At 35.7% G+C, this 26674-nt stretch overlaps 2 protein-coding genes across 4 annotated transcripts; both read right to left on the reverse strand.

Annotated features, from left to right (window-relative positions):
- Positions 1 to 1689: 1689 nt before the first annotated feature.
- On the reverse strand, positions 1690 to 12473 carry LOC145578644 (putative pectinesterase 53). The gene is made up of 5 exons (XM_081635938.1): positions 12050 to 12473; positions 11190 to 11379; positions 10476 to 10682; positions 3684 to 3919; positions 1690 to 1869 (listed from the first exon to the last, which is right to left on the reverse strand). Exons 1-5 carry the CDS (start codon positions 12451 to 12453, stop codon positions 1719 to 1721), a joined length of 1188 nt encoding a protein of 395 aa, XP_081492064.1. The 5' UTR covers positions 12454 to 12473; the 3' UTR covers positions 1690 to 1718.
- Positions 12474 to 16839: 4366 nt separating this feature from the next.
- On the reverse strand, positions 16840 to 26040 carry LOC145579906 (serine/threonine-protein kinase VPS15-like). 3 transcript variants are annotated; one of them, XM_081637203.1, is made up of 11 exons: positions 25565 to 26040; positions 24719 to 24841; positions 24559 to 24604; positions 24307 to 24467; positions 23373 to 23452; positions 23006 to 23111; positions 22141 to 22317; positions 18885 to 22055; positions 18092 to 18339; positions 17902 to 18001; positions 16840 to 17253 (listed from the first exon to the last, which is right to left on the reverse strand). In XM_081637203.1, the coding sequence occupies exons 1-11, from the start codon at positions 25835 to 25837 to the stop codon at positions 17077 to 17079; spliced, it is 4662 nt and encodes a 1553-aa protein (XP_081493329.1). In that variant the 5' UTR covers positions 25838 to 26040; the 3' UTR covers positions 16840 to 17076. The 3 variants fall into 3 exon arrangements, with proteins under 3 accessions (XP_081493329.1, XP_081493330.1, XP_081493331.1); XM_081637204.1 differs by lacking the exon at positions 25565 to 26040 and having other exon boundaries at positions 24307 to 24456; positions 24719 to 24839; XM_081637205.1 differs by lacking the exons at positions 24307 to 24467; positions 24559 to 24604; positions 24719 to 24841; positions 25565 to 26040 and having other exon boundaries at positions 23006 to 23097; positions 23373 to 23399.
- Positions 26041 to 26674: the final 634 nt, after the last annotated feature.

Here is a 26674-nt window from a genome sequence, read left to right on the forward strand (position 1 = left end):
CATACAAATTCCAAATTTCCAAATAAGCAGTTACTCCGTACCTTGTGAAAATGTAATGATTGCCCACACAAGTTATGTATCAAGTTTGTTAAGCCCATGAACAACCCACATGTGAGCATTCTTCTTGTCCCACACTAAACACTAAAGGGGGAGTGTAGTGGTTATGAAATCCCACATTGAAAGAATTCAAGAGTTACCACCACAATATAAGGCTAAGGGGCTACTCCCCTCATTGCCATATGGTTTTGAGGTGGAACCTCCTTGGTCTTGTAAAGTGGTGGACTTGCACTCTCCCGTGACGGGTGCGGCCCAGACCCGTATTTAACAAAATACACGAGATTGGAAATAAATGTGAAAATATATTTGTTTGCTAATGTATTCGATATTCATGTTGATTACTTTGAGAAAGAAACTCAGATGGATCATGTGAATAAATGTTACTTACTTTATTCCTTATACAGGAGAAAGATCACATATTTTTAAACTGATCGAGTAATCCATGTAACACTAATCAAGTAACCCCTATAACACCAATAAAGTAACCCTTGTAATAGTGACCGAAAAACCCTTATAACCCTAACGAAGTAACTCCCATGGTGGTTGGCCACACTGTGTGGCTAGTTGCAAATAAGAATTTGTGATTTTTGAGGGAGAGATTACATCCTGGGTTCAGTAGTTGCAAGCTTCACCCAATTTCAACCCAAATTTTATTAGACTTACCTAAATAATTTCAACCCAAACTTAATTTACTTTGGATAATTTTGAATTATTCTGGGAAAATTAACTAAATCATTGAGGATTTAATTTTTCTAACTCATTAATATTGTGATCAAAAGACCCATGGGCATTAAACTTGTCTGAATAATATCAACGAGCCTGCCATATTATAAAACGGGCCTTGTCTTTCAAAATAGTTTATTATTTCTGGATCAAATCTGATCCAATATTAATATTATTGGGCTACATGGCCCACTTAGTTCATTTTGTGCTTTCGTTGTTTTGGAATTTTCAAGATGTGAACAAGATTTTTTGAGCGGAAAATATTTTATCAAAAAGCTAGTCTTTGGTATCAAATATCAATCTGAATGATTCTATAATTTGATCCATGATAGTGTGATGCGGAGCATATAAGAAGTGCTACCTCCGTTTCATATTGTTTTTAATCGTCAATGTGTGCCAATATGAAACATAGAGCATATCTCCCTTATTATGTACATGTAAGAAAAAATAAAAAAAATTTCGTATCAAAAAAATAAATAATCATAAAAAAAATTAACATTCCGATATAGCAAACAAACAAATGGTCACAATTAAAGATTATAAAGTGTCAAAATAAACAATGTTAAGAGCATTATGAACCCGGATATAGTATGATTCTTTTGCTACACCCAAGGGTATATTAATAATGTTGAACGATTCAAACAAGGGTTAAAGAGAGAAAAATAAATAATGGTATGTTTTAATCATATCAAAAGCATAAAAAGGTGATTTAATGAAACTATTTGTTTTTCTTTCCTATCCTGGATTTATTTTGATGTCGACGCCAATTATTAAACGTCCAATGACTATAATTTGATGGTCTTAATCAGCTACAATAATATACAAGATGCAAGTATGCAACAAATAGATGTAAATTCAAAGCGAAAAGGAAAAAAGTGACAGCCAATACTAACTAAAAAAATATATTATTATTTCAAAAATAATACTAGTATGATAATTTACAATGAATTAATCCATTCGGAACCATCAATGAAGCTAAGCGAGATAAAAGGCCCCGCTTCTTCATCCGTAAGTTCTCTAGACCATGCTACTCTCCCGGCAAAATTTGCCCCCGGACCTGTGCACTTGTATTGTCCGTAAAACACCGTCCTACACGCATCCCAACGACAACATTAATACAAGTAGTTAACATTTAGTACATGTATTGCATACAACAGACTAATAAACCACACATTTTGACCAAGTTTAAGAAGATAAAATAAACGCGCTCTGTACAAGTTTAAACCCAGCCTAGAAGAATTAGTATAAGAGGTTACTTTTTATTTCACCTAGCATCCTCATTACTAAATATGCATATAGTGATAATGCAGACTCCATGCGCATGCTATGTCCACAAAGAAATTGCTAGATATAGTCCATATATATATATATTGGATTGTAGTCCTTAAGTAACACAATTTATAACTATAAAATACTTCTTCTTTTGTTATTTTTATTTTCATTAATTCTATTATAATTATTTTAAACCATGGTGGAATATCTAAGTTGATTCGAAGTTAGGTAGTAAGAATCATTTGAATTACATAAAATAGCTACACATCATTCCAATTAAGTACCATTCTATAATATAGTGACAAAATTAGTGAATCTATGTACTTTGTAGGTTGGCTACTTAATTAAGATGATTAATATTTAATCTTTAATTTGGTACGTTTATTTAAGATGATTAAACTATATAATATAATAAATTTAATTAGTGGATTGTATATTTTTGAGCATATATTATTCATTAAAATAATTATGTAAAGGGTACGGTGCCATCCAATGTGGACTCTAGCAAAAATAGGTAAGATAAAGGATGAGCTTTTTAATTTTAAAATCACAAATTAATTTTATAAAAATGAAAGAGGAAAAAGTATGGAATTTTATGGGGGGAATCTGACTAGCCTTAAGGTGGAATCTGGTTCTTAGTTTCTATGTTTGGGTTGAGCTCTTTGCTTCAATCATCATATAAAGTCATGCACGGGTGTAAGAAGGCCTAGTCCCACCACCAACTCTCTATAATGGACTTTATGTGTTTGAGTGTTTCCCTCTTTTCTATTTTTATAGTAAGACTATAGGAATTAGGTCGAGTTGATATAACTCCAACCTAGGATAAGATACGAGTCATGTAATCGAGTATGTGTCAATTATTCGATAAGTTGTTGAGTACATGTGATGAAAAGTTTAAAAATATTACTTCATACATTACAATAAGATACTTTGTATCTTTTTAATATCTACTTGATAATACTAACATTGAGAATATCGATCAATGAACTCGATTATTACTATTATAGTCGTCAAGATACCTATTTTAGCTTCTAGAGCTACTTTCAATTCCTAGTTCAAGATCTTAAATCATTTTATGATTCATATACAACAAAAAGGCCAAAGGTATGGTCATAGACTCATCATAGCTAGTGATAAATTTCGCACGCTTTTTAATTTGTTTTGTTCTTTACATAGTTGCTTTACATGCTTATATAGACCTTTGTCATCTTCCGTTTAACTAGACAATCTTATGTTATTTAGCCGAATATCAAGTCCTTTAAGTTCAATAAACACAACTTGGTACTTTTTATGTTACTAAATATACTCTTACATGACAAGAGCCTAGAGGTAGGTCTGATCTAGCTATGCATTATGCATATATATGTTTAATTTATGCAACTTGGTACTTACTATAAAAATTATGTTTATATATCTTTTGCTTAATAAAACAAGAATACTTTTCAGCCTATGTCACCAAGCTCACCAATGTATTAGTTCACACACCAACGTATGACATACATACAATCACATATATAACATCTAGGCCAGGTATACGTTCACGAAGTAATTAATATGTACACTTGGACTTTGATAAACCATGCATACATGATAAATGCGGCTGACTAGTAAAAGAGAGATGGAGGACATACAATTCGCGGTTAGGGTCACCCCAATTATACCAGCCGGCAGGAATGATGATGTTGTCAATGTAAGTGAAAGCGAAGACGACCCTAGAGAAGGGACCCCAAGCCCTACCAAGGTACAAAGCACCTGAGCCCGTGACCTTACAGTTAACAAAAGAGAAGCCAGTATCATCTAACATGCTGCTCCTTCCTTGCGCTGTTACTGCCCCGTATCTTTGTGCTATTGCGTGCACATGACATCCCTGCCATCCAATCATCCATTATTATACATTTCGTAATACAAATTTAATAATTAAGGCTAATTATAATGAAAATTTCTACAAGATTGAGAATATATAAGGAATTTTGCTCTTGTATTTTTCTACTTGTTTGAGTATGACTCATGTACAATATACTCCGTAAGATGTAGTAGTATCTAATTGATGACATATACAATAATGCACTAAAAACTATATGATTGTTTAACTGATTTTTTTTAGGGCAAGTGATGATGAGAATCGATCCCAAAATTTCATAGGACCGGGAGGGAAGCTCTAACCACTTGACCTATTCCTCACTCTTATTGAAAATTTGATATCTATTTTTATGCTAATTTATTTGTTAAATACTTCCTCCGTTTTTTTTAGTTGACACCGTTTGACTTTTACACTATTCACACAACATGCTTTGACTCACTTTTGTGGTTTATAGATACGATAAAACATATTCATATGGGATGTTGTTTGAATCGTTTCAATGTATATTTTATTAATATCTACTTTTTATAATTTTACAATGTTGATAATTAGAGATTATCTTTAAAAACATGCGTTGGCAAGCGTGATAATAGAAAGATGTCAACAAAAAAAAACAGAGGAAGTATTATTTAATTTTACCCGCTATAGGATATGGTTATATAAGTAATAGATGGGGAATTTAAAATACTTCTCTTTACAAAAACAATTTTATTAGAATAATTTACATAAGTATTTTCAAAAGTTTTTCTTCCCCTCTAAAAACTACAAAGTATATTTCGTATTAACATACAAAGTATAAGACAAGAAAAGATAATAAATTAATAATGGATAGATTCTGTTAGATACTGTAAACTCCTCCGATTGGAGTATTTTCCATTAATCAATATATATAGGGTTACAATCGTGAGTCCTAATCACGTTAGGAATCTCAAAAGATATTTACAAATATTCACAAAATATATCTCCTACTATAACAGAATAACTAGAATATCTAATGTATATTCTATCACACCCCCGCAGTCGTAGCGGGAGGAGGGCGTACGCTGAGACTGGATCTGAACTCTAAAAATAGTTGTCGAGGTAGGCCTTTCGTGAATATGTCAGCAAACTGATACCGAGATGGAACGTGTAGGACCCGTACTTGCCCCAACGCCACCTTTTCTCGAACGAAATGAATGTCCATTTCGACGTGCTTGGTGCGTTGGTGCTGTACGGGATTATGAGATAAATATATTGCACTGACATTATCACAATAAACAATAGTAGCCTGTCGGAGTGGACAATGTAACTCCAAAAGAAGATTACGTAGCCAACAAGCCTCGGCAACAACATTTGCGACGCCCCTGTATTCTGCCTCTGCACTTGACTTAGAAAGAGTAGGTTGACGCTTCGAAGACCAGGAAATAAGATTGTCCCCAAGAAAACAACAATATCCCGAGGTCGAACGACGAGTGTCCGGGCACCCGCCCCAATCAGCATCAGTATAAGTAATCAAGTTTGTAGGAGATGAAGGATATAAGTGTAACCCGTGATCAATGGTACCCTGAATATATCGTATGATGCGTTTTAGAGCATCATAATGAGCCTGTCTGGGATCATGCATGAATAGACAAACCTGCTGAACTGCATAAGTAATATCAGGGCGAGTAAAAGTAAGGTACTGCAAAGCACCTGCAAGACTGCGATAGAGTGTTGGATCATGAAACTGAGGGCCAGAATCTGCACTGAGCTTGGATTGAGTATCCACTGGAGTTGTCGCAGGTTTACAACTGGCCATACCTGCGCGCTCTACAATTTCCTGTGCATATTTCTGTTGTGAAAGAAACAAATATGACGGAGTACGGGTAACAGCAATACCCAGGAAAAAATTCAAAGGACCCAAGTCAGTCATCGGAAAACCATTCCGTAAGTGAGAAATGACATTCTCTCGAAGCCGATCAGAAGAAGTAACCAACACAATATCGTCAACATATAAAAGCAAATATGCCATATCATTCCCATGCCGGAAAATGAATAAAGAATTGTCACTCTTGGCAATGACAAACCCCATCTGCAAAAGATAGTTAGCAAATCGCTGATACCAAGCTCGTGGAGCTTGTTTAAGGCCATAAAGAGCCTTGCGAAGTCTGCAAACATAACCTGGAAATTGCTTGTCAACAAACCCGGGGGGTTGATGCATGTAAACACACTCATTCAAATCACCATGTAAAAAGGCATTTTTTACATCAAGTTGGTGAATAGACCACTTACGAGCCAAAGCCAAACTCAACACCGTACGAATAGTGGCCGGTTTAACAACCGGGCTAAAAGTTTCATCACAATCAACACCTTCAACCTGTGACCTGCCATCACAAACTAGACGAGCTTTGTGTCTTTCAAGATCACCATTAGCATTCAATTTATGTCGAAATAACCACATACAATTGACAATATTCACCCCCGTTGGCCTAGGAACCAAATCCCATGTCCCCGTTTCAATTAAAGCACCATATTCATCACGCATCGCTGCATTCCAATTAGGGTCAGAAAGAGCTTGTTTGTGATTTTTGGGTAAAGGAGAACGGTCCATAGCGGTGCTAGAAGTGGAAATGGTTAGGCCATATTTAGGATTGGGTTTAAAAATCCCATGCTTGGATCGGGTTTGCATCTGTGGGGAGTTCGGAGGTGGTCTAGTAGGTGTAATTGGCATGAGGCCTCGAAGAGGAGGAGGGGTATATGTGTTTGGGCTTGTAGGTGAAGGAGGAGATGGTTGGATGGGTGTGTTGGGCTGTGAAGATGACTGGGCCGAGGAAGAACCAGCAGGCGCTGGGTTGCTGGGCTGGGCCTGAAGCGTGTCTGGCAGGGGCGAAGAAAAGCCAGCGCACGCTGGGCTTGTGTGAGGCAGTGAAGACCGCAACTGTGTTGCGGGATTTTGGTGTGGGCCGCAGGCCTCCTGCGGTTTGGGCTGCCTATTGGGTACGTGCAACATATTTTGAAGTTGAAACATAGGGGATGGATCACTATTGCTCAAAAAATCATAATCTTTGCTGCAAAATTGTGTGATGTTTCGATATGGAAAAATATGCTCATCAAAGGTCACATGACGCGAGATTATAATTTTATTGGTAGAGAGATATAAACACTTGTAACCCCTATGTTCGGAAGGATACCCAAGAAAAACACAAGGTGTGGAACGGGGTGCTAACTTATGCTTGACTGTGGCAGAGAGGTTAGGAAAACAAAGACACCCGAAAACACGAAGGTGAGTGTATGATGGGACAATGCCAAATAAAGCTTGAGCAGGAGTAATTTTATTGAGTGTTTTTGTAGGCATAAGGTTTAACAAATAAGTGGCCGTTTCAAGGGCATGACTCCAAAAAGGAGGTGGGAGAGATGCATGAAATAGAAGAGTACGTTTAATATTATTAATCGTACGAATCATGCGTTCGGCTTTGCCATTTTGAGATGATGTATGTGGACATGAAAAGCGAAAAACCAATCCATTTTTGACACAGAAAAGTTTGAACGGGTCATTATCAAATTCGCGACCATGGTCACTTTGAAAAGATTTAATGGGACGTTCAAATTGGGTAAGCACATATTGTCGAAAATTAAGGAAGGTTTGAAAAGCTTGAGACTTGTAAACAAGAGGAATTGTCCACACATAATGAGTGTAATCATCTAATAACACTAAATAGTATTTATGACCTTTATCACTACGAATGGGAGAAGTCCACAAATCAGCATGAATAATATCAAACGCAGAAAAGGTAGTACTATTAGAATTATTAAAAGGCAAACGAACATGTTTTCCCAATTGACAACCTACGCATAAATTGGAGTCTTGCTCCTTATTACAATCAATAAAATTTTTACTCCTAAGAAAGCTTAAAGTGGGTGCTCCGGGATGTCCTAAGCGATTGTGCCATGTGGTTGGAGATAAGGCAGTGAGTGATGTAGCTAGACAGGTGGATGGTGTGTTTGTGACTGGATAAAGGTCCCCCGTGCTATTGCACCTGGCTAGAATTCTCCCCGTTCGTAGATCCTTCACAGAAAAACCACTTGGATCAAATTCTATAGACACAGAATTATCATTGGTAAATTTACGAACAGAAATTAAGTTTTTAATAATTTGGGGAGCTAAATAAACATCACGAAGGGCAAGGGATTTATTAGCAATGCTAGAATGACCATAACCCGTAATTGGAATGCGATGACCGTTTCCTACTAGAATATGATTATTTGTGCTTAAATTAAAAAGGGATAAGAGATTACCAGCATTATTGGTCATGTGGGAAGTTGCACCGGAATCCATATACCAAGCCGGGTCATAGTTTTGTAATCCCATTGTAGCAAAAGCGTTCCCGAGGTCCGTGGGTGTCATACCCGAATTAGGGTCCGAGCTTTGAGCATAACAGGGCTGCTGGTATGTGTAAGCTGTTGGGCTTGGCCCAACATGATAAGCGGCAGGAGGCCTAGCAGGTGAAGCATTATACCCAGGTCGTTGCATAGGCCATTGCTGCTGCGGGTATGGGCACGGGGCCTGGCCCCATTGTGGTGCCCCTGGCTGGGCTTGAGGGTGCTGCGGTGGACCAGCCCATTGAGGTTGGCCCCACTGTGGCGCCCCTTGTTGCGGCTGGGGTTGCTGCTGCTGCTGTGGCGAGCCTCTACCGCGCCCTTTGCCGCGGCCACGGCCGCGCCCACGGCCGCGACCACCCGAACCTCCACCTCGACCTTGTGACTGCCCCTGCTGTTGTTGAGTAGAAGAAGCAGTCGCCTGCTGCATGGGACTGCCGGATTGCGCCACAAAGGAGGAAGGTGCTGCAGAGGTGTCGTTGGCACGACGTGATTCCTCAAGCAAGAGTCTGGATCTTGCGGTTTCAAACAGAGGTAAAGGGTCCGTTTGTTGAATCATAGCAGCCACCGTGTCAAAATCAGTATTTACGAGCCCCGAAACCAATCGAATCACCAACTTTTGCTCCGACACCGGTTGATCAACATTAGCCAATTGATCCTTTAAATTCTTCAATTCACGACAATATGAAGAAATATCTGGAAAATTTGAGAGATGTAAGGCATTAAACTGATTTTCAAGATAGACGGCTCTTGCGGTTTTGTTGTCTTGAAAGATCGCCTTGAGTTTGTCCCAAATCTGTTGAGCCGTAGCTCCTTTCTCTATTACTGTTTCAAGCAAATCCTTGGAGATTGTGCTATAAATCCAGTTCTTGACAATGGAGTCAAGTCGTTTCCACATCTCTTCCGATATATCCATTGGTTTTTTTGTTTTAGAGTCAATATGATCAAGAACATTATACGCGTGTGCATGACACTCAAATAATTCAACCCAACTGGAATATTGAACTTTATCTCGATCAAGAATAAGAGGAAGAACATTCTTGATGTTATTAACACCTAAGGCAGGGTGATAATCAGAAGAGGAAGAGGATGATGGAGTTTCGTCATCTTTGCCCATGTTGGCAGCAAGAAATTAGACGCACCAAAAATAAAGTAGAGTAAATATTAGGAAAAGTAATTAATTGACAAAGAAAGCAATTAATTTGCGGTGGAAAAGTGACAGCAGGTGCACTAATGAAGAATTTGCCGTGGAAAAGGACAAAGATGGTGAACAAAACGGAAAAAAATAAATAAAGTTGTGGAAGGTAGATCGTAACCTAAAGCTGTGATACCATGTTAGATACTGTAAACTCCTCCGATTGGAGTATTTTCCATTAATCAATATATATAGGGTTACAATCGTGAGTCCTAATCACGTTAGGAATCTCAAAAGATATTTACAAATATTCACAAAATATATCTCCTACTATAACAGAATAACTAGAATATCTAATGTATATTCTATCAGATTCTAATAATCTTAAAACCGTGTCGATTTCAAATGGGGGGAACCTAACAGTAAAAGGATATAATGTAAGTAGACAGTATATTCACATGAAAGTTCATATCTTTTTGTCTACATTGTTATAGATGATTTGTTTTCGGCTTTTTGCATGGCTTTGTCAAACTAATTGATTTTTTTTTAACTTTAGTATATATTTTCACGAATTTCTTGTTTGTGAAAATTGGAAGACTCTCAATCTTTAATACTACGTATTATGCAACAATTAAAAGGGACTTTTTAATACAATCAATGATTTTTTAACATCAAAAATAAAAATAGGTAAATGAAATATTCCTCCCAAGACAAGGACAAAAGTGGATATACCATATTCATACAATATTTAGAGCTGGCCAATAACACTAAAGTTTCTACTTTCTGAATTCTTTAATATGGATCGTTAATTTTTAACATTTCTACAAAACTTTCTACTAACTTCTAAAAAGAGTTAGCACGTTATTAACAGAACATTTTAACCGGAAATTATGTGCATAAATCAACATTTATCGTCACTGTCAATTTTTGATTAAAGTTATAAACTATGATTGACTAATAAGATGTACAATTACGGTATATCAATAACGATGTTGGTCTATGTTTAAGTATATATATACAAGATAAGTATGGTTAAAATCTACGATCATGAGTAAATTAAATTTATATGAGAGTGAATCGAATAAAATTTACCTCAAAAAGAGATAGGCCATTGCCAAAGATGAAATCAACAGAGCCCTCAATGTAGCAATCTTTGTAATAATGCCTACCAAGATGATCATAAAGAGTGTCTTGTGCTCCTAAAAATTTACATCCTATAAACGCAGCCGTATCTGCTGATATTCTGAATGCCACTGCTTGTACACTTTGTGCTCCTGATGCTGGTAATGGAGTGGTATTCTGCATAAGCATAATTCGATAAGAATTTTACAGCAGGTTTGGTAGACGGTTATAAATTATTATAATAATGAATACTCTAAGCTATCTCATGCTTAGTTCGTTTTCAAATATTTGTTTCAATGAAATCTTCGAATGAGCATATATTTCATAGGTGTATTTGCTTTAGGTATACCCGAATACATGATAAAAATTTAGTAAAAGTATTAATTAGGTTTGAAAATTACTCATCATAATTTGAACTAATAATGTCATAACTGAATCCAAACCGAAAGAATAACAGTAAAGTATACCAAGTCAACCTCCAAAGTCACATGCAAATCAAACAAGGTCCAAATAAAATCCCAAAAAAAAACAAAAAAATGTTGAATATTTTCATGCTAACTCAAAGATTTGTCTTAGAGCTTATAATTATTGGGACCTTATATAGGATATTTTAAAAATAGTACATCAAAAATATATCAAATTGAGAGAGACATAAATATAGAAGAAAGATAAGAAAATAAAAACCTTGAAGGTGATGTTTTTGGCCATGAAATAAAGAGAATTAACAGCAAATGTAGCTGAACTGTAAGTTCCCAAAGGTTTGCCATTGGGCCCAATTGTTTTTGCTGTGTCTCCCCATTGGACTATTGTGTTATCTGCTCCTTCCCCTTGTATGGTTATGAAAGATTTTAGTGGGGGTATGTTCACCTTCTCCCTATAAATTCCATAAAAAATTAATCCACAAAAAATTTAGAGTATGTAAATATCTCATTTCATATTTGATCATTATCAAGCAAAAATCATTAAAAATCAAAAGATTATTAGCACATTGATCAATTGAAAATTTGCATGTAAACTTTTAGGGCGGTATTCAAGACACGAGATTAAAAACAATATTGTTTATTTCAATGTGCTTTGAGACCTTTTATACACTTAAAAATCGAATGTAATGGGGTTTTGAGTAAGGTATATATTCAAGACATAGGATCAAAAATCTTATATACACTAAGAAGTGTTGTGTTTATGACATATGCTGATATGCATCTAAATTTGACATCAAATGCATATTAAGTCTTGGAGGAGGTTGTACCGTATTAAAGAATCTCGTCTACATCATTGGTCTCGGTGACAAAATGTACACTAGTAAAAAAATAAAATTAAATCAAATGCATGTAATTTCCACCTTTAGAAACAAGTTTGTAATCAAACCCTTTTCAAAATTTACGTTCATAAAATCAAATTCAATGTCATTTTTCAAAATTATTACAAATTTAAAACTTATGATCATTTTCAACCTAAAAACACAGAGCATTTCACAAAGGTGAAAAAACAGAGCATCCCAACAAAAAACAAGAAAAAAAGAGAGAAAGAAAAAGAAAACTTACGTGTAAGTTCCAGATTTAACCTTGATAACAACTCTAACAAGATTAATGGCGGGAAGAGAATCAATGGCATCTTGAATAGTAGTAAAATCTCCAGTAACAGGGTTTTTACTAACAGTCAAAGTGTAAGAAGGAAATAGCTTATTTTTGGCTGTTTTAAAAAGGGTGTGTTTAAGACTACCAACAAAATTAACCCACTTCATAAACTGTTTTTCTGAGTTATATGTTTGTGTCATATTAATGGTTAATTGTTTCGGGTTCGGTTTTTGGTGTTTTACATGATGGATTTTACCATGTTTATGATGATGATGATCACTATGACCTTTGCCATGGCATAATCTTTGGTAGATTGAACAATGTAACAAAAAAAGTAGGAGAATTGAAAGAAATAGTTTTTTTCTAGACATAACTAGTTTTTAAGGACTAAAAATAATGTTGTAGGAATAGTAGGAAATAGCTAAGAGAATGTGGAGGGAATGTTGATGGGATGAGTTTAAAGTGTGGCAAAATGTGAGTTTATATAGTATTACTTAGTTTTAGGTGGAAAGTGAGTTTGTTTTGTAGTTTAATGGAATGTTATTATAGGTCACGGGTGCTTCGGGTTACAACATTACAAAATAATGAGAGAGAAAGTGAGGATTCACAAGTGAGGAATGTAGGCCACAAAGGCATGGGAGGATCCCACGTTTGCACTACTTTTTCAATTCGGATCATTAAAAAAAAATACACTGAATGATTAACTTATTCTCCATAAAACATCATCTAAAATTAGCGGGTTTTATATATAATAGTGTCGACGCCACACAAATCGTCTGTAGGAATATTAATACATGTTCATTTTTAGTAATCTGAATAAAATAAGTTTTAGGGCTAACTAGATTCGACTTAAGCTGATCGAATTCAATCAATTAAGTATAAACTGCATAAGTTGAAATTGGTGTCAATCAACCTAATTAAGTCCAACAAGGTCTAATAATATCATTTCAGATAAGTTCAGATGAAGCAAATTCACCTTAATTCACCATAATATAATATACGTTCAAAACGATGTTTTATGGAGAACTAGTCAGCCAAATAGCTCAACTCGTATAGAATTCTATTTTTAGTACCAACTTGTTATGGTAGTCTTTTCTTAGTTGGTGTAAATACCCGTGAATGCCTTTTTCCTTGAGTTGGTTTTGGTTGTGTTTGTGTTTGTGTTTGTTTGTGGATAGATTATTGTTTATCAAGTACTATTATCTCATGAGGATTGTATCATCTTGTGGCCTTATTACTAATTAGTCTTGTTAAATATATTTAAAAGATGTGATATCACATGATTGCTAAATTTGATGGAAAAGTGAACATCTTAAGGATTAATTTACAAGTATCCAGTAATTTTCTCATTTGAGACTAGTTTATTAACAAAACTTTTCAGTTATCAATGTGATCATTGTCGAACTTTCTATGTTTTGTTGACCTTATATACCTCGTTTTTTTCTGATCCAAGAATCAAACAATTGGGAGTTTGGGACACCTCATTCCAGTATTTTACCAAGGTAAAAGTAATTAATTGATATTGCCTCTAAACTCATTTTAACCATCCTAAAACACACTTAACCATAGTGTTTAACCAAACTATATATTTAGCCTTTGTAAGGAATTTGCATCTATACTTTACTCCTATTTAGGTGCTTAGTTTGTATATTAGGTAACGCATGTTGTACAAACGTCGTGTGTATGCCATACATTAAATGCATATTATTTTGCCTGATGGATGACGACGTAAAAAGTAATTTAGAAACTTAAAGTTTAATACATGTCTTGTGGCTCTTCATTTTGTGAAATTGACAAATCAAATGAATTTTACTTTCCTTATTTAGTTTTATTAGTAATGAGAAACATAGTAAGGTTGAATCTCTAGCTAGTACAAATCTAACCGAATCAATGACAAAAGAGCTACACCATTCTTTATTAATACAACTAGAAGAGAGGAGCGGAGGGTTAACTATACCTTAAATTGGCTACAAATTGATCTGAGTGTCGTTTTAGCTTCTCTAAAACAATGAATAACAAAACATGAACAATATATGTTAAGATCCTCTAAACACTCGTATATAAAACTTATGAGTTGTCATAGAATTAACATTCTTTGATTTCTTTTCGAATTGATTTATTATTCCATGCATAATCTATTGACCCTAACACTGCACCCACAATAACAAGCATCTATCGTTCCCTCTCGATTTTACATTACACTCCTCATAAAGGTTTTATCATCACTTTAACACTTCAAACCAAATTTTTTTTTTATTTTTTTTTTTTTTTGTGACAAAGATAAACCATTAGTATTCATTTCATAGTAATCAATCAAGATATTTAATTTATCCCCGAATGTCTTTAAACCTTAATCATCCCCAATAAAAATTATGTTGCTAGTCACTAAAAATTTTCACATGGAGAAAATGGAATTGAAAAATAGTTGTATAGTTTATGAAATTTGTACTGTGACAAGTATAGGGCCTGTTCTCATTGATTGAACTGAGCTGAACTGAGCTTATTAAAGCTGAACTGAACTGAAATGAATATTTTATGAGAGAAGGAAATTAGAAGCTGAACTGAACTGAACTTATTAGAGCTGAACTAAACTGAACTGAAATAAAAATAATCTAATGAGAACAGGGCCTATGTTTCATGTTTGTACAAAAACTATAGCAACGTACGAGTAATAATAATAACATAAAAGTGTCAAAACCATCAACTTTTCACCAAACGCACTGTAAAACCGCCTTTAGAAAAACAGCGTTTTGCTATCCTAATAGTTGTTTTTGAGCTCAAACCAAACATGTTGATGGCCCATAAAAGTTCACGGATTGATCAAATAATTAGCTGCTTTGACAACCATAACACATTTCCTATTTTTCTACCTATCTATCTATGCACATGTTTGGGAGTTGGAACCGCCATACTTTTAGTTTTAATGGTGCTATATCTGCTTCTATTTCTATTGTGGCCTACATTCTAGTATGGTGATTAAAGATAGCGACTATTATCGTAAAGTTTTATTTAAAATAAACTCGTAACACATGCATGACTATTTATTTATTGTGAGATCAGAGTGATTTTTACTTTATACTCGTAATTGTTTGTTTATTATGAGTACTCTTTTTAGAGGTAATGTTTCAATCCGTGTGTAACAAAATAGTAATAATATAGTGTGAGATCGCCTCAACTAGTACTTACTCGGTGTAACAAAATAGTAATAATATAGTGTGAGATCACCTCAACTAGTACTTACTCTTAACTAGAATAAGTTGGGATGTTTTTATAATATTTTTCTTAAGATGATCATGAATATGAAAATTTTGTGATTGAAATTGCTCTTGGACCCACAATTGTGAGTTTAGGACCATTTTCTACCACAAAATTTTGGTACCACCAAAGAATGTTCATAATTAAAATAATTTAGCAATATTTATGTAATACACAAAAACACAACAAATAATATAATGGCAACATTGGTTTCTATTATGGGACGGCTAGTAGGATGAATGTCCATGAAAAGGATGTGATTTAAATTGAGAAGCCTCAAATTCGAACCTCAACCTTAAGCATGAACAACAACAAACAATAACTATGATAATACACAATTAATTCGGAATTCAAACTTCATCATGCATGGTAGTTAAGTCAACATATGACTTAAACTTACCAAACAATAATTAACAAATGATTATTTAATTTCACCAACTTCATGATAAAATTGTTCACCAAAAAAAAAAAAAGGTGATTAGGAAAGCACTTAATTGTTTATACAAAAATAAGAAATTCTTATCCTTGATTTAGAAAGTGGAAGTAATGGTTGTCTGTTACTATATATCAGAATGTAGCTTTATATGATCAAAGTCCAACTCCACGTACCTCCACCCACCGCCCTTGCCACTCTTCAACTCATCCTAAAAAAAGGCCTTAATGACCTAACCATGGCTTCTATACAAAAATTATAAATTGAGTCAAGGGATCAATTTGTGGCTATTGAATTTTGTCATATAAACTAATTCAAGCATTGCATATCGTAATTCTAGCACTTTAATTGAAGTTCAGAAGTTGAATTAGGTTAAGAGATTCTATCTGTTGATTCTAAACTTATACATAGTGCTTTAATTAAGAAATGAGTTATTTCAGCACAAAGCTTATTTTAACTTGTTTCATCATCATTCTTAGGCCATATAGATGTAAAGCATGACAATGCAAAGGGATTGAGCGAGTTTAAATTTTCATAGTATATACTAAATGCATATATTATTAACAATCGAACTTGCATTTTTAAGCTACTGTACTAAATTAGGTTTTCCCTCAATGAATAGATTTGGAAGAAAAATGATAGATCGTCACTCCTTCCCATGCTCAGCTATCTTTCTTTCTTTTCTTTTCTTTTCTTTTTTATTTTCTCTGTCCCCTCCCTTTCATCATTGTATGAAAACTATAACTATTCAAACAAACTGAAATGTGAAAAGTTACATGAACACAGATGGTCTTGAATTAGCATGTAGAGCTTTTTGGTCAAAGTGGAACAAGTAAAACGAGACAGAAAGAGTAGTATATACACTAAAATGCACACTTTGTTGTACCAAATAAAGCAGTATGTTATTAATGAACACATGTTTTTTAAAAATAAATAAAACAACATTAACAATTTCTGCTAGTAATTAAGTAAACCGCAAGCCAGTTTAGAAAGAGAAATGCACCTGGCTGATGAAGAATACAAGAGACCACAGATAAAAACTACGATTTCAGTTCTGGAGAAGGCAAAGTAATTTGAAATAACTACCCCATTTAATTATAATTATATAAATATTAAATATACTCGTACGTAGTATAATACAATGAACTGCATCTTTAATTCTTTACAGGCTATACAAAATATGGTAAGAGACCCTACCATATAATATGTATTATGTAATGTACATAAATTTACGATTTCACCTATTGACGACCCTAAAAAAGAAACAGGAAAATTAGTACCCGGGAGGCTGTGACTAGATCGACTTTCACTTCCAGACCTTTATTGCCCCGTCTCTACTGCTTGATAGCAACAATCTCTGGTTCAATTTGACAGTTGCAAGAGAGAGAATCGAGTCACGATGACAACCTGCAGGATCAGTTGCAGCTGCTGCAAGAACTGCTTTTGTTGTCAACTTGGTGGTAGCAGGTCGTTTCCTCATTTCCTGGGTGAAGGAGAAGAGGATAATTTTACTTTTGCATGGACAAAATAAGCATAGCTATTGGCAATAATATTTAAAACACCTAAATAATTTGTAGACGATAAAACTTAGTTGAAAAAAACTATTCTGGCCATCTCTTCAACAAGCCTAAGAATCCTGAAGTACCAGCTTAATTCAGAATAAAAACAACCTACTCTCTCTATGATAGTTATGAGCACAAATTTAGGTTCTTGTATGTGCTGAAGAGTCTTCAAGCAGTTACTTAAATGAGAACAAAGTTTGACATCTCCAGTAATAAAGAAAGAAAAAAAAAAATATTTGACCCATTGACCTCGAATCACACAGCTTGAAGGGGCAAATGGCAATAACCAGCCAAAAATAAAATAGTGGATTCCAAAATTTCCCCTCCCAAAAATCCGAGATTATTGCCACATTGCTTAAGAGCATATAAATCCGATGCAACCTAATAGTTTCTTATATAAATGAGGCCTATGAAAATCACACCCATTTCCCTCTAAGATTAGGTAAATTTCAGCAACACAATAAGGCAAACACCAAACAATGCAAAGCTTCAAGGACTTCATCACATTCAGGGTTCAAAAACACTACAAAATAAATAAATATAGATAAGTAACTTATAAAATAACATACCTGCACAACCTGTACACCAAAGCTAGATTTACTTTCGTAAAGTTCATCATTACCAAGGCCTTTAACTGTGGGCCCAGTCACACAGTAACTGCGCTCAGGCCTGCATTATACGAGGAAAGTAAGTAATAAAGGAGAGCAATTAATATCACAGGATGAAAAATCAAAAAACAAAGAGAATGTAAACCAGCACCTGCTATGGTCCCATCGGCGTATTCTCAAGTCAGTTCCACCAGTCAACAAATCTCCCCCGGGTAGAGGAAGCAATGAACGAATGCCAGAGACCCGAGGAGGAGGTTCATTCAACTCGTCTACTCGATATTTCAGGTTGACATTTCGTCTAGGGTCTGATTTGGGATTTGCCTTGTTCTGCGGTCTGGCCAATGCCCAGGGCAACTCAGAAAACTCAGCATCACCATCATTACCTGGAACTCTGAATACCTATGTATATGAAGCAAATAACCTTAGAGAGTAGAACAAGTGTTATTATGAAAAGAACTTGAAGCAAACTGCCCTTTATCAAAAAGACAAAAACCATTTCTCATATATGTAATTTTGCTTAAAACCAGCCTTTATTTTCAAACTTCCAATTCATACACCTACACTATTCACATGTAAATTTTTAACAATATACCACCAACACGTATATTTCTTCAACAGCTCATAAAATGACAAAAATATACATATAAGTGGTTCATTTAAATTCTGAAAGCAATGTATATCTGTTCTTCTTTACAAAATAGTGTTATGGGTGATGAATTGCCAAAGTAAAATAACCTATGGTCGTTATGAGACATTATAAAGAAAAGAAGGCTTAAAAAACTAGAGTGATTATGTGCACAAAATTAACAAGGGATAGCATGATGCAAATTTCTCTAATATACTCCTAAGTACAGTATAATATGATTATTATCTATTTTTCTCCTGACAGAGAGCAATCATGTAACACTGCCATTCACAGACAAATGAAGAAACTGAAATTGTACCTGATGGCAGCTCCCAGTTTCAGCATTCCACAGAGAAACTTCATTACAGCCAGCAGCAACATAGACAAGAGGCCTACCCATCGAAGAAAAAGGTGTGTGTGGTAGAGGTACATAGAGACACATGTTTTCAATAGGGCATGGACGAGGATATTCCCATGAGTTGACCGGTATGCGAAACCTAAGATCCCATAGGGTCAATACACCCCTGGAAGACCCTGATATGAACCAGTTTCCTGATGGATCGGTCACCAAAGTGGAGACATAACCCTCCTCAGGAGGAGATTTTAATGTCCATGAATCAGTATTAGCCCTGGTGTCCCAAAGATGAATACCATAATTCTGAGTGCTGTACATAACCAAATGACTTGAAGAGGCTTCGGCAGAGTAGTTGACAACGCTGAGGATTGCACCTTCTCCAACGTCCTTTTTCCTTACATCGGCGACACCAGAATACTTCTCAATAACATTGCCAAGTCCTCTGGAAATGTAATCCACAGAGAATGTGTGTATACTGCCATCACATGCACCAACAACAACTTGTGCAGAACCCCGAATCATTGTTGTGCACAATGCCCGGCTACCCTCCAAGGAATAGGTCAACTTAGACCTAAATGAAATATCCTTCTCTAACTTCCTCGAATCCCAAACCCTCACAGTTGAATCATCAGAAGCACTGACAAAAAAGCTGTGGTCCGTTGAAACAGCAATATCATTGACAGCAGAGCGATGTTCCTGTAGATGAGCAACCAGCACTCCACGGGGTTTCCACCCAGAGTCGGGAAGTGCTGAAGTCCATGAGACAGATTGTGATCCGGCTACATCAGCTGAGGGCGGAACATCCTCGTTAGATGTTGAACTTCCTTTTGTGCTGCTACTGCTAGAAACTCCCAAGTCTTGAAATTTGGTACTCATATATGATGCTTGGTCACTTTCCCTGGATTCAGGTTCATGTACCACTCTATGGAATTGTTTTGTGCCATTTGCAATGCTGAATGAACCTGAGACAAGTCTAGGTGCTGGGACTGAACTAGCCATGCCAAATGGTTTGTTCACTGGATCCATCCAAGGTGCGGTAGATGAACCTAATCCTAGTAAGTTGGGTTGCAATGAAGTGTCAGATGCTGCTTGAGTGTTCCCCAATGCTCTTCTGTCTAGAGAGAAAGAGTACAGAGGTATGTTTTCAGATGCTTTTTCATGAAGGATGCTATTCATACCATTGAGCTGAGGAGATATCAAGCCAGAGAACTGTAGCTTCTCTGGTGATAGATGATCCCTTATATCAATTGTACTTGAAGCACTACGGATACAACCCCTCAAAGCTCTCAATTTAGCCTCAGTACTATCACATTCCATTGTTTCCATTGCAGAAAGTCCCCCAACATTTTGATCCTCAAATTTTTGGTAAGTGTCAGGCCAATTCTCCAAGGAAAGCAAGTCCTCATCCTGTTTCGGCAGATCAATAGCACCCCATTGATTAGGCTGTGTTGATGTGTTGTACCATATCTTTCGCTGTCTCTCCAACATGTCTGAGCCCCGAGCATTTGAGATCCGGGCATTCTCTAAGACTTGATAAAACACCTGTCTAGAAACAGGAGGCTTTAGACACGAAAGAAGAGCCTTCTCTGAAGCTAATGAAGCTGGCTGCCTGCGCAGAAAAGGGCGAACAACTGGGGCTAAATAGGCATAGGAGTCGACAGCTCCCAGACTCTCACTACTTGCAGCAATGAAGGATGCAACTGACCTCCTAACCCATTGACTGGGATAGCATAGCAAGGGGAAAGCATGTTTTATCATATCAAGCAGAAGTCTTTTTCGTAAGAAACCACTATTGCACAGTACAGATAAGCAATCCAACGTATTCGCTATAACACCTTCAGTTGTATCACTCAAAGCCTGCTCAATGTATGGTGAAAGATATTCCTCAACGCTTCTTTGACCCACAAAGAAGCAAACATACACAATCTGCCCATAGAAAACTGTTCTCAACTGCTCATCACGGTCATTCAGAAAAGCAGGAAGGATAGGCAACAGAAAATCGTTGCTCTGTCTTTGACCAAAGAAGCAACACAAACCAGCAATATCCTGCAAAAGTGCTCTCCTAATATTTGGAGTCTGCTTTGAACCCATTACAAGATCCTGAACAACATCAGCTATGGATTTTCTAAGATGAGCAAGTTGTGCATTGCTGTACACTTTGAGTGCCTGTCCTTTATCAGTAGATGGTGCCAGTGATTTCTGCGGGGCATTTAGCTCATCTAACATGCCTGCCTCACTCAATCTTATAGAGTGCACTAAAAATCCATAGGATGTTAATGCAAGCTTAGATATATTGGTTGCATAACAAATTCGTACACTTTCCTCTGGATCATCGGGGAGCGTAGAGAGCATCGGAAGAATGTATTCAGGAAAAATTTTAGCATCACTTGGAGGAAATTCTCGAACTAGTGGCAAAATATCACACAAAGTCTCTAAAGCAGCACAACGAACAATGGCAGCTGTGTCAGACAGCATAGCAATAACATATGGGAGCACACGCTGGAGTCGATCTTCATCATCAATATATATAGATGAATACCTCAACAAGAGTATACAACAACGCCGCAGGTGGGGGAACTTGACATTACGTATGCATGAGCATAGCAAAGAAGTAATAAGAACCATACCTTGACAGCCCATATCATCAGGAGGTAGCTGTAGAAAGGGCATGCGATAAGTATCCGATTCATTGTCATATTCAGACATTAATGATTTCAAGTCATTAATAGTGATCTTCTTCAAAAAGGCATGCTCCCGTTTCTTAAACACATCAGATATAGTTTGAAGTAGATTAGGAGAGCTGTACACCTCCTGATTTTGCAAAAAGTGAATTTTAGATGTATCCTCTTGATTTGTCTTATCACTAGAAAAATGATTTGAGTGATCCACGTCCCTAAGTAAGGCACTCAAATCACCAAGAAGCTCAAACCGCTCATTAGCTAAGCTTCTCGTCTGGAGATCTTTCTTCAAAGGGACCTTGGGATAGCTGTGCACTTGAGTTGAGACTGTTTGTTGGGATGTATTACTAGATGTATAGTTAGATGGTACCCCATGTCCTCCACTTGACTCAATATTACTCTTATTGTCCGTCATTTGCTTAACTATTTCATGGAAAGCGCTCTTACACATTACAATCTACAAAAATCATTACCCAATCAAAGCATTAGAGACAAATAACAGAAGAATTAAAAAAATCTGGACATATATGAATTTAGATTACCCTTGCGTCAGAGTCAAGAGTATTCAAACATGAATAGAAGTTGTGCAGGAATGGTGAGAAATAGTTCGGAAACACGGTGCCAGCATAACTCTGCAGATAACCTTCAGCAGATAATCGTTCATCTGGATTCAACTGGATCATGTGAAGAATCATCTTCCGTACTCCTGGATCAGGGATCTGAAATGATGGTAGACATTTCATAAAATTTATAAGCCAGTCTTTGGGCCAATAAAATCAAGAGTAGAGAAAAAAAAAAAAAAAAAAAAAAAGCATTAATGATATGGTTGACAATGGCATGGGAACTATGTGGCAAAGCAATTGATAAAATGCAGTGGCTAACAATCAGAAGACAAGGGCTTGTATTTCTTATCTATATAAGATACTTATCAGAACTTAATTAAAATTATGTTAACTGATATTAACCTATAAACCTCCATGGACATTTGAATGACTATATATATAAGATTATAAGCCACCTGCCCACCTCATGAGCCAAAGTAAAGCGGTTGTTCTTCTTTCAGGGTTCAGTTTGCTAGTTTAATACATACAAGTGATGTAAACACCTCATACACCACCGTCAAACAATCTCCGCTGATTGGCTAGGACATGTGAGGCACCAGCAAGACACATGCACAACATGCTGTGATACTGTCTTTTCAACAGGTGATTTGGTGCTTATGGGAGATGAGCAACACATTCCGTGCTAGTAGAATGAGCCAGAAAATTTCCAGATTCATATTACAAAATCAATTCATGAAGTGATCAAAAATGGTATGATTGCTAAATGTTCAGTAAGTAACCATGTCACCAATATTACCCAAAAAAATATCTCGCTTGTATATCAAGATGCATTTAGATGCAGTACCTTCTCAAGATGCTGACTAGGATCATATTGCCCTCTCCGGTAAGCAAGCAGCTGCGAAAGTTCAAATAGTGGATGGCCCTCAAGGAAAAGCTCTGCTATCACACAACTAAAAATAAAGAAAGTAATAATTTAAAAAAAAAAAATGATCAACAAATTATCATGAAGAAACATGAAAATAAAAAGGAACAAACACAATTAAAAGCTTTTCCAAAGAAAACATATACTTCGTGGATAAGCAAGAAATAATTACTTTAAAAACTTCTCAAACTAACTCATATTATTGAAATATCCAACCTTTATAAGATCAAAACAAACTCAAGACTGCACTTGGGTAGTACAAGATAGTACATACACAATGAAAACTCACCCTACTGCAAAGATGTCCATAGATGGCTTAAGGGGTGCATCAGGCGCGACTGGCATATCATCTCCATGCTCATAAAATCTCTGTAATATATGACAATAGAGATTGTGGGTACATGATTACAACAATGACAATAACAATCAAAGCTTTAATCCCAAAGATAGGGTCCGTAATTATGGGTGCAAGATTTCAAAAAAAAAGTGTCAGCTGGGTTATCGTGAAGAATTAATAACATAATTGCATGTGCACTAATTGGTTCGAAACTTCGAAATAAGGCTCAATTGCCATATATTACTACACTAGAATGGCTGAATGGTTTTGAAACTTATCTCCAATGCACCTATGTCAATCTTCAATGCATAGTTTAAGTTGCATACCTGGATGTGATATATATCCTTTTCCCAGCAACCACATCAGGATGAGTAAAAATTCATGGACTCTCAACTGGTAAGACCCATCATTATTTTTTGGGGGTATATTACCTACAATAACCTTGGTGTACTTATACGAATTTATGCACCCGAATAAAATCTCATTTAATTGAAAAAATTGCCCACAAATATCAAAATTTCATAAATATGTAATATCAGGTCAACATCCAACTCTATAAATTCAACCATCGCAACAGAATTTATTGCCTTTGTATATTAGGTTATTTCAGGAGAGATTGTGCACTTCGTAATTAATTTAGAGATTAAAATTTAGAGTAATTTTTACATATGGTTCTGAGTACAGAATTTCCACAGAAATTTGCTATCTATAATTAGAAATTATTAATTGCTATATTCAGATGGTGCATTCAAAAAGTGATAAAGAAGCCACTGTTCCTCCACTTTTCAGTTTCCATATAGCAGCAAGTAACTTATGAGAGCACAGAGAGTAGTTATACTACTATTAACAATGAAATGTTAAGAAGATTACAGCAACAATAACCTACCTCAGGTGCGAGATAACAGAGCCTTCTTCCCCCAGTATCAAAGAAAAATGAGAAATCAGATGGATCGTCATCAGGAATATAGGTCGGTTTAAAAGACGCAAAGTCAGCCAGGTAAACCCAATTCCAAGAAGTAACCAGCACATTCTCACACTTAATATCACCTCCAAAACGAAAAACCAAACACCAAATTATACACAATGCAAACTCAGTTAAACAAAAAAAACAAAAAATTACCACAATGGAGTCACTTACCATGACAAATATCATGCTCATGACTCTGCTTCAGTGCACACAAAAGCTGAAAGCAAGAAATTGAGACTCCAAAGTGATCAATCAATCCAATTCTAAAAGGACATACGAAGATGTGGAGCAGAAAAAAAAATAAAAAAAATAAAAAAAGTTACAGGAAAACCTGAAAAGCAAGCCATTTCTTCTCAATTAGGCTAAGAAAAGGCCTTGTACTGAGCCGGTCATGGAGATTATTGAAGAAATACTGCCTGAGCAGATAAGCTGCCTTGTCGGTTTCCAGCCAAAACTGCTCACACCCAGTTCAATACCATCAATATCAGAACTGCCCATATTGTCAAAAGATAAAGAAAAAAAAAAAAACTCAAAAAATACATGACACAGCCAGCCAACAAGCAAGTTCAATCCCAACAATCAAGAGCACCCACAATATCAAGTAAACAAGCCAAATATGGTAGTTCAAAACAAATGCCAGTAATAGAACTCAAGTTCATCAATAGTACAAACCTCACCAGCAGAGAAGAATTCTCAAACTGTTTTAAACAATGCCAGCAACCCGAAACACCACCTTCGCAATGGCAAATCCCCACATACTCAAAAGATAGAAACCCCTTCCCCACCACCACTACCCTTCCAAACCCAAAATCTTGCAGCAACCTAGTCGAAATTTCATCAACACCAGAAATACCCACATAGAAAAACTTCATATTTCCAAAATTTGACAGAAATCAGCTCAATTACATAAGAATAATCATCGTTTTCCAAATCAATGGTAGAATTTTAATACAACTTACAAGTTGGAGGGTCAAAAATTTCAAATAACACCAGCTATATACAGTAGTTTAATTCCTCAATATAAACACATAAATTAACAGCAATCCCACCAAAAACAAAACCAACCCACAAAACAAAAACTCAAAATTTCCAAAAACCAACAACAACCCAATTCAATTGCACCAAAATTAAAAACACCCAACAAATCAAACCCCCAAAAAAGCAACAAAATTGATACCTGAAAAGGCCAAACATGGGGATTTTCAATAGAACGAAAGATATCCCGAATATGAAAGAGTCTTTTCTCATAATCCCGCAAATCGATCTGGTCGCCTCGTTTGAAGTAAACCTTAACAAGAACAAGGCCTTCATCGTGTTTACATTGAATTGATTTGAAGAATCGACCACGACCAAGTACTTCTTTAAGAACTAAATTGTATGATGATGGAAGATCATGAAGGTAATACTCTGTTGCTGATGCTTGTGTTGTTCTTGCGATCTTATTCCCCATATTTCAATTTGAATCTCTCAACTTTCTCCTTCATCTACAACTGTTGCTTAATTGCTTGTTTCTGCGACTGCCATGGATTTAAATTCAAGGTTTTTTTCAATCTTTTTGGGATGTTTGTTTGTGTTGGTTATGTGTGTACGTTTTCTTAAACGGGTCAGAGTGATGAGTTACCGGGTCAATGAATGTTGTGTTGGGGACTTGGGGTTCATATAACTTGGTGTTTGGGTTTAGGAGCATTTGAATAAGGACATTAATCATATAATCGATATAGGCGCTGTTTGGCAATAGTGTCTTAGGTAGTCCCTTTGGATATGATAAGTTCACTTGATTAGTTGTTTTGATCAAATTTAGATTTTATTTGTAATAAGATAAAAATTGTCAAATGGCATGTAGTTAGATTTGTAGTAATATACTCTTTCTAATAGGAAAGAAAATTCATATATTTTTCAAATTAAAAATCTAAAGGTAATTAAATTTAGCCTAATGTATTGTGAACATGGTCTTAGTCCAAATAGGCAAAAATATAACCCTATTTTGACTCTTATCAAAGAAAAATAAATTGACTTGAATCAAAAAGATGATATATTCCAATTAGGATTAGCAAGTAGTTTTCATAGTAGGAAATTATACGAACCCCTAACTCAATCTAAAATCGATTATTATGGAGGATGTTTATATTCTTCTAGCAAACATACAATTCATTTAGGGCCAAACTGCCGAAGGGAAACCAAGTGTGCGATTCGGATTTTGTACATCAAAGTCTAAATGAATGCGTAATTGAGATAAACAAATCATACATAGTTTGGTTGGAACCCGACATTATTCTAACCGTTTGTT

Source organism: Chenopodium album, chromosome 14 (genome assembly GCF_948465745.1).
Source record: "Chenopodium album chromosome 14, dcCheAlbu1.1, whole genome shotgun sequence".
NCBI classification, from domain to species: domain Eukaryota; kingdom Viridiplantae; phylum Streptophyta; class Magnoliopsida; order Caryophyllales; family Amaranthaceae; genus Chenopodium; species Chenopodium album.

What these genes read in the sequence shown, in the direction of transcription:
- LOC145578644 (XM_081635938.1), bottom strand. Translation starts at nt 12,453, where the DNA reads ATGTCTAGAAAAAAACTATTTCTTTCAATTCTCCTACTTTTTTTGTTA. An exon ending in CCAAAAACATCACCTTCAAG is followed by an intron (nt 10,683 to 11,189) that starts GTTTTTATTTTC and finishes ATGCTTATGCAG; the next exon opens with AATACCACTCCATTACCAGC. An exon ending in ATGGCCTATCTCTTTTTGAG is followed by an intron (nt 3,920 to 10,475) that starts GTAAATTTTATT and finishes ATTGGATGGCAG; the next exon opens with GGATGTCATGTGCACGCAAT.
- LOC145579906 (XM_081637203.1), bottom strand. Translation starts at nt 25,837, where the DNA reads ATGGGGAATAAGATCGCAAGAACAACACAAGCATCAGCAACAGAGTAT. An exon ending in AGAAATGGCTTGCTTTTCAG is followed by an intron (nt 24,605 to 24,718) that starts GTTTTCCTGTAA and finishes TCTTGCTTTCAG; the next exon opens with CTTTTGTGTGCACTGAAGCA. An exon ending in CGCCGATGGGACCATAGCAG is followed by an intron (nt 18,002 to 18,091) that starts GTGCTGGTTTAC and finishes CGTATAATGCAG; the next exon opens with GCCTGAGCGCAGTTACTGTG.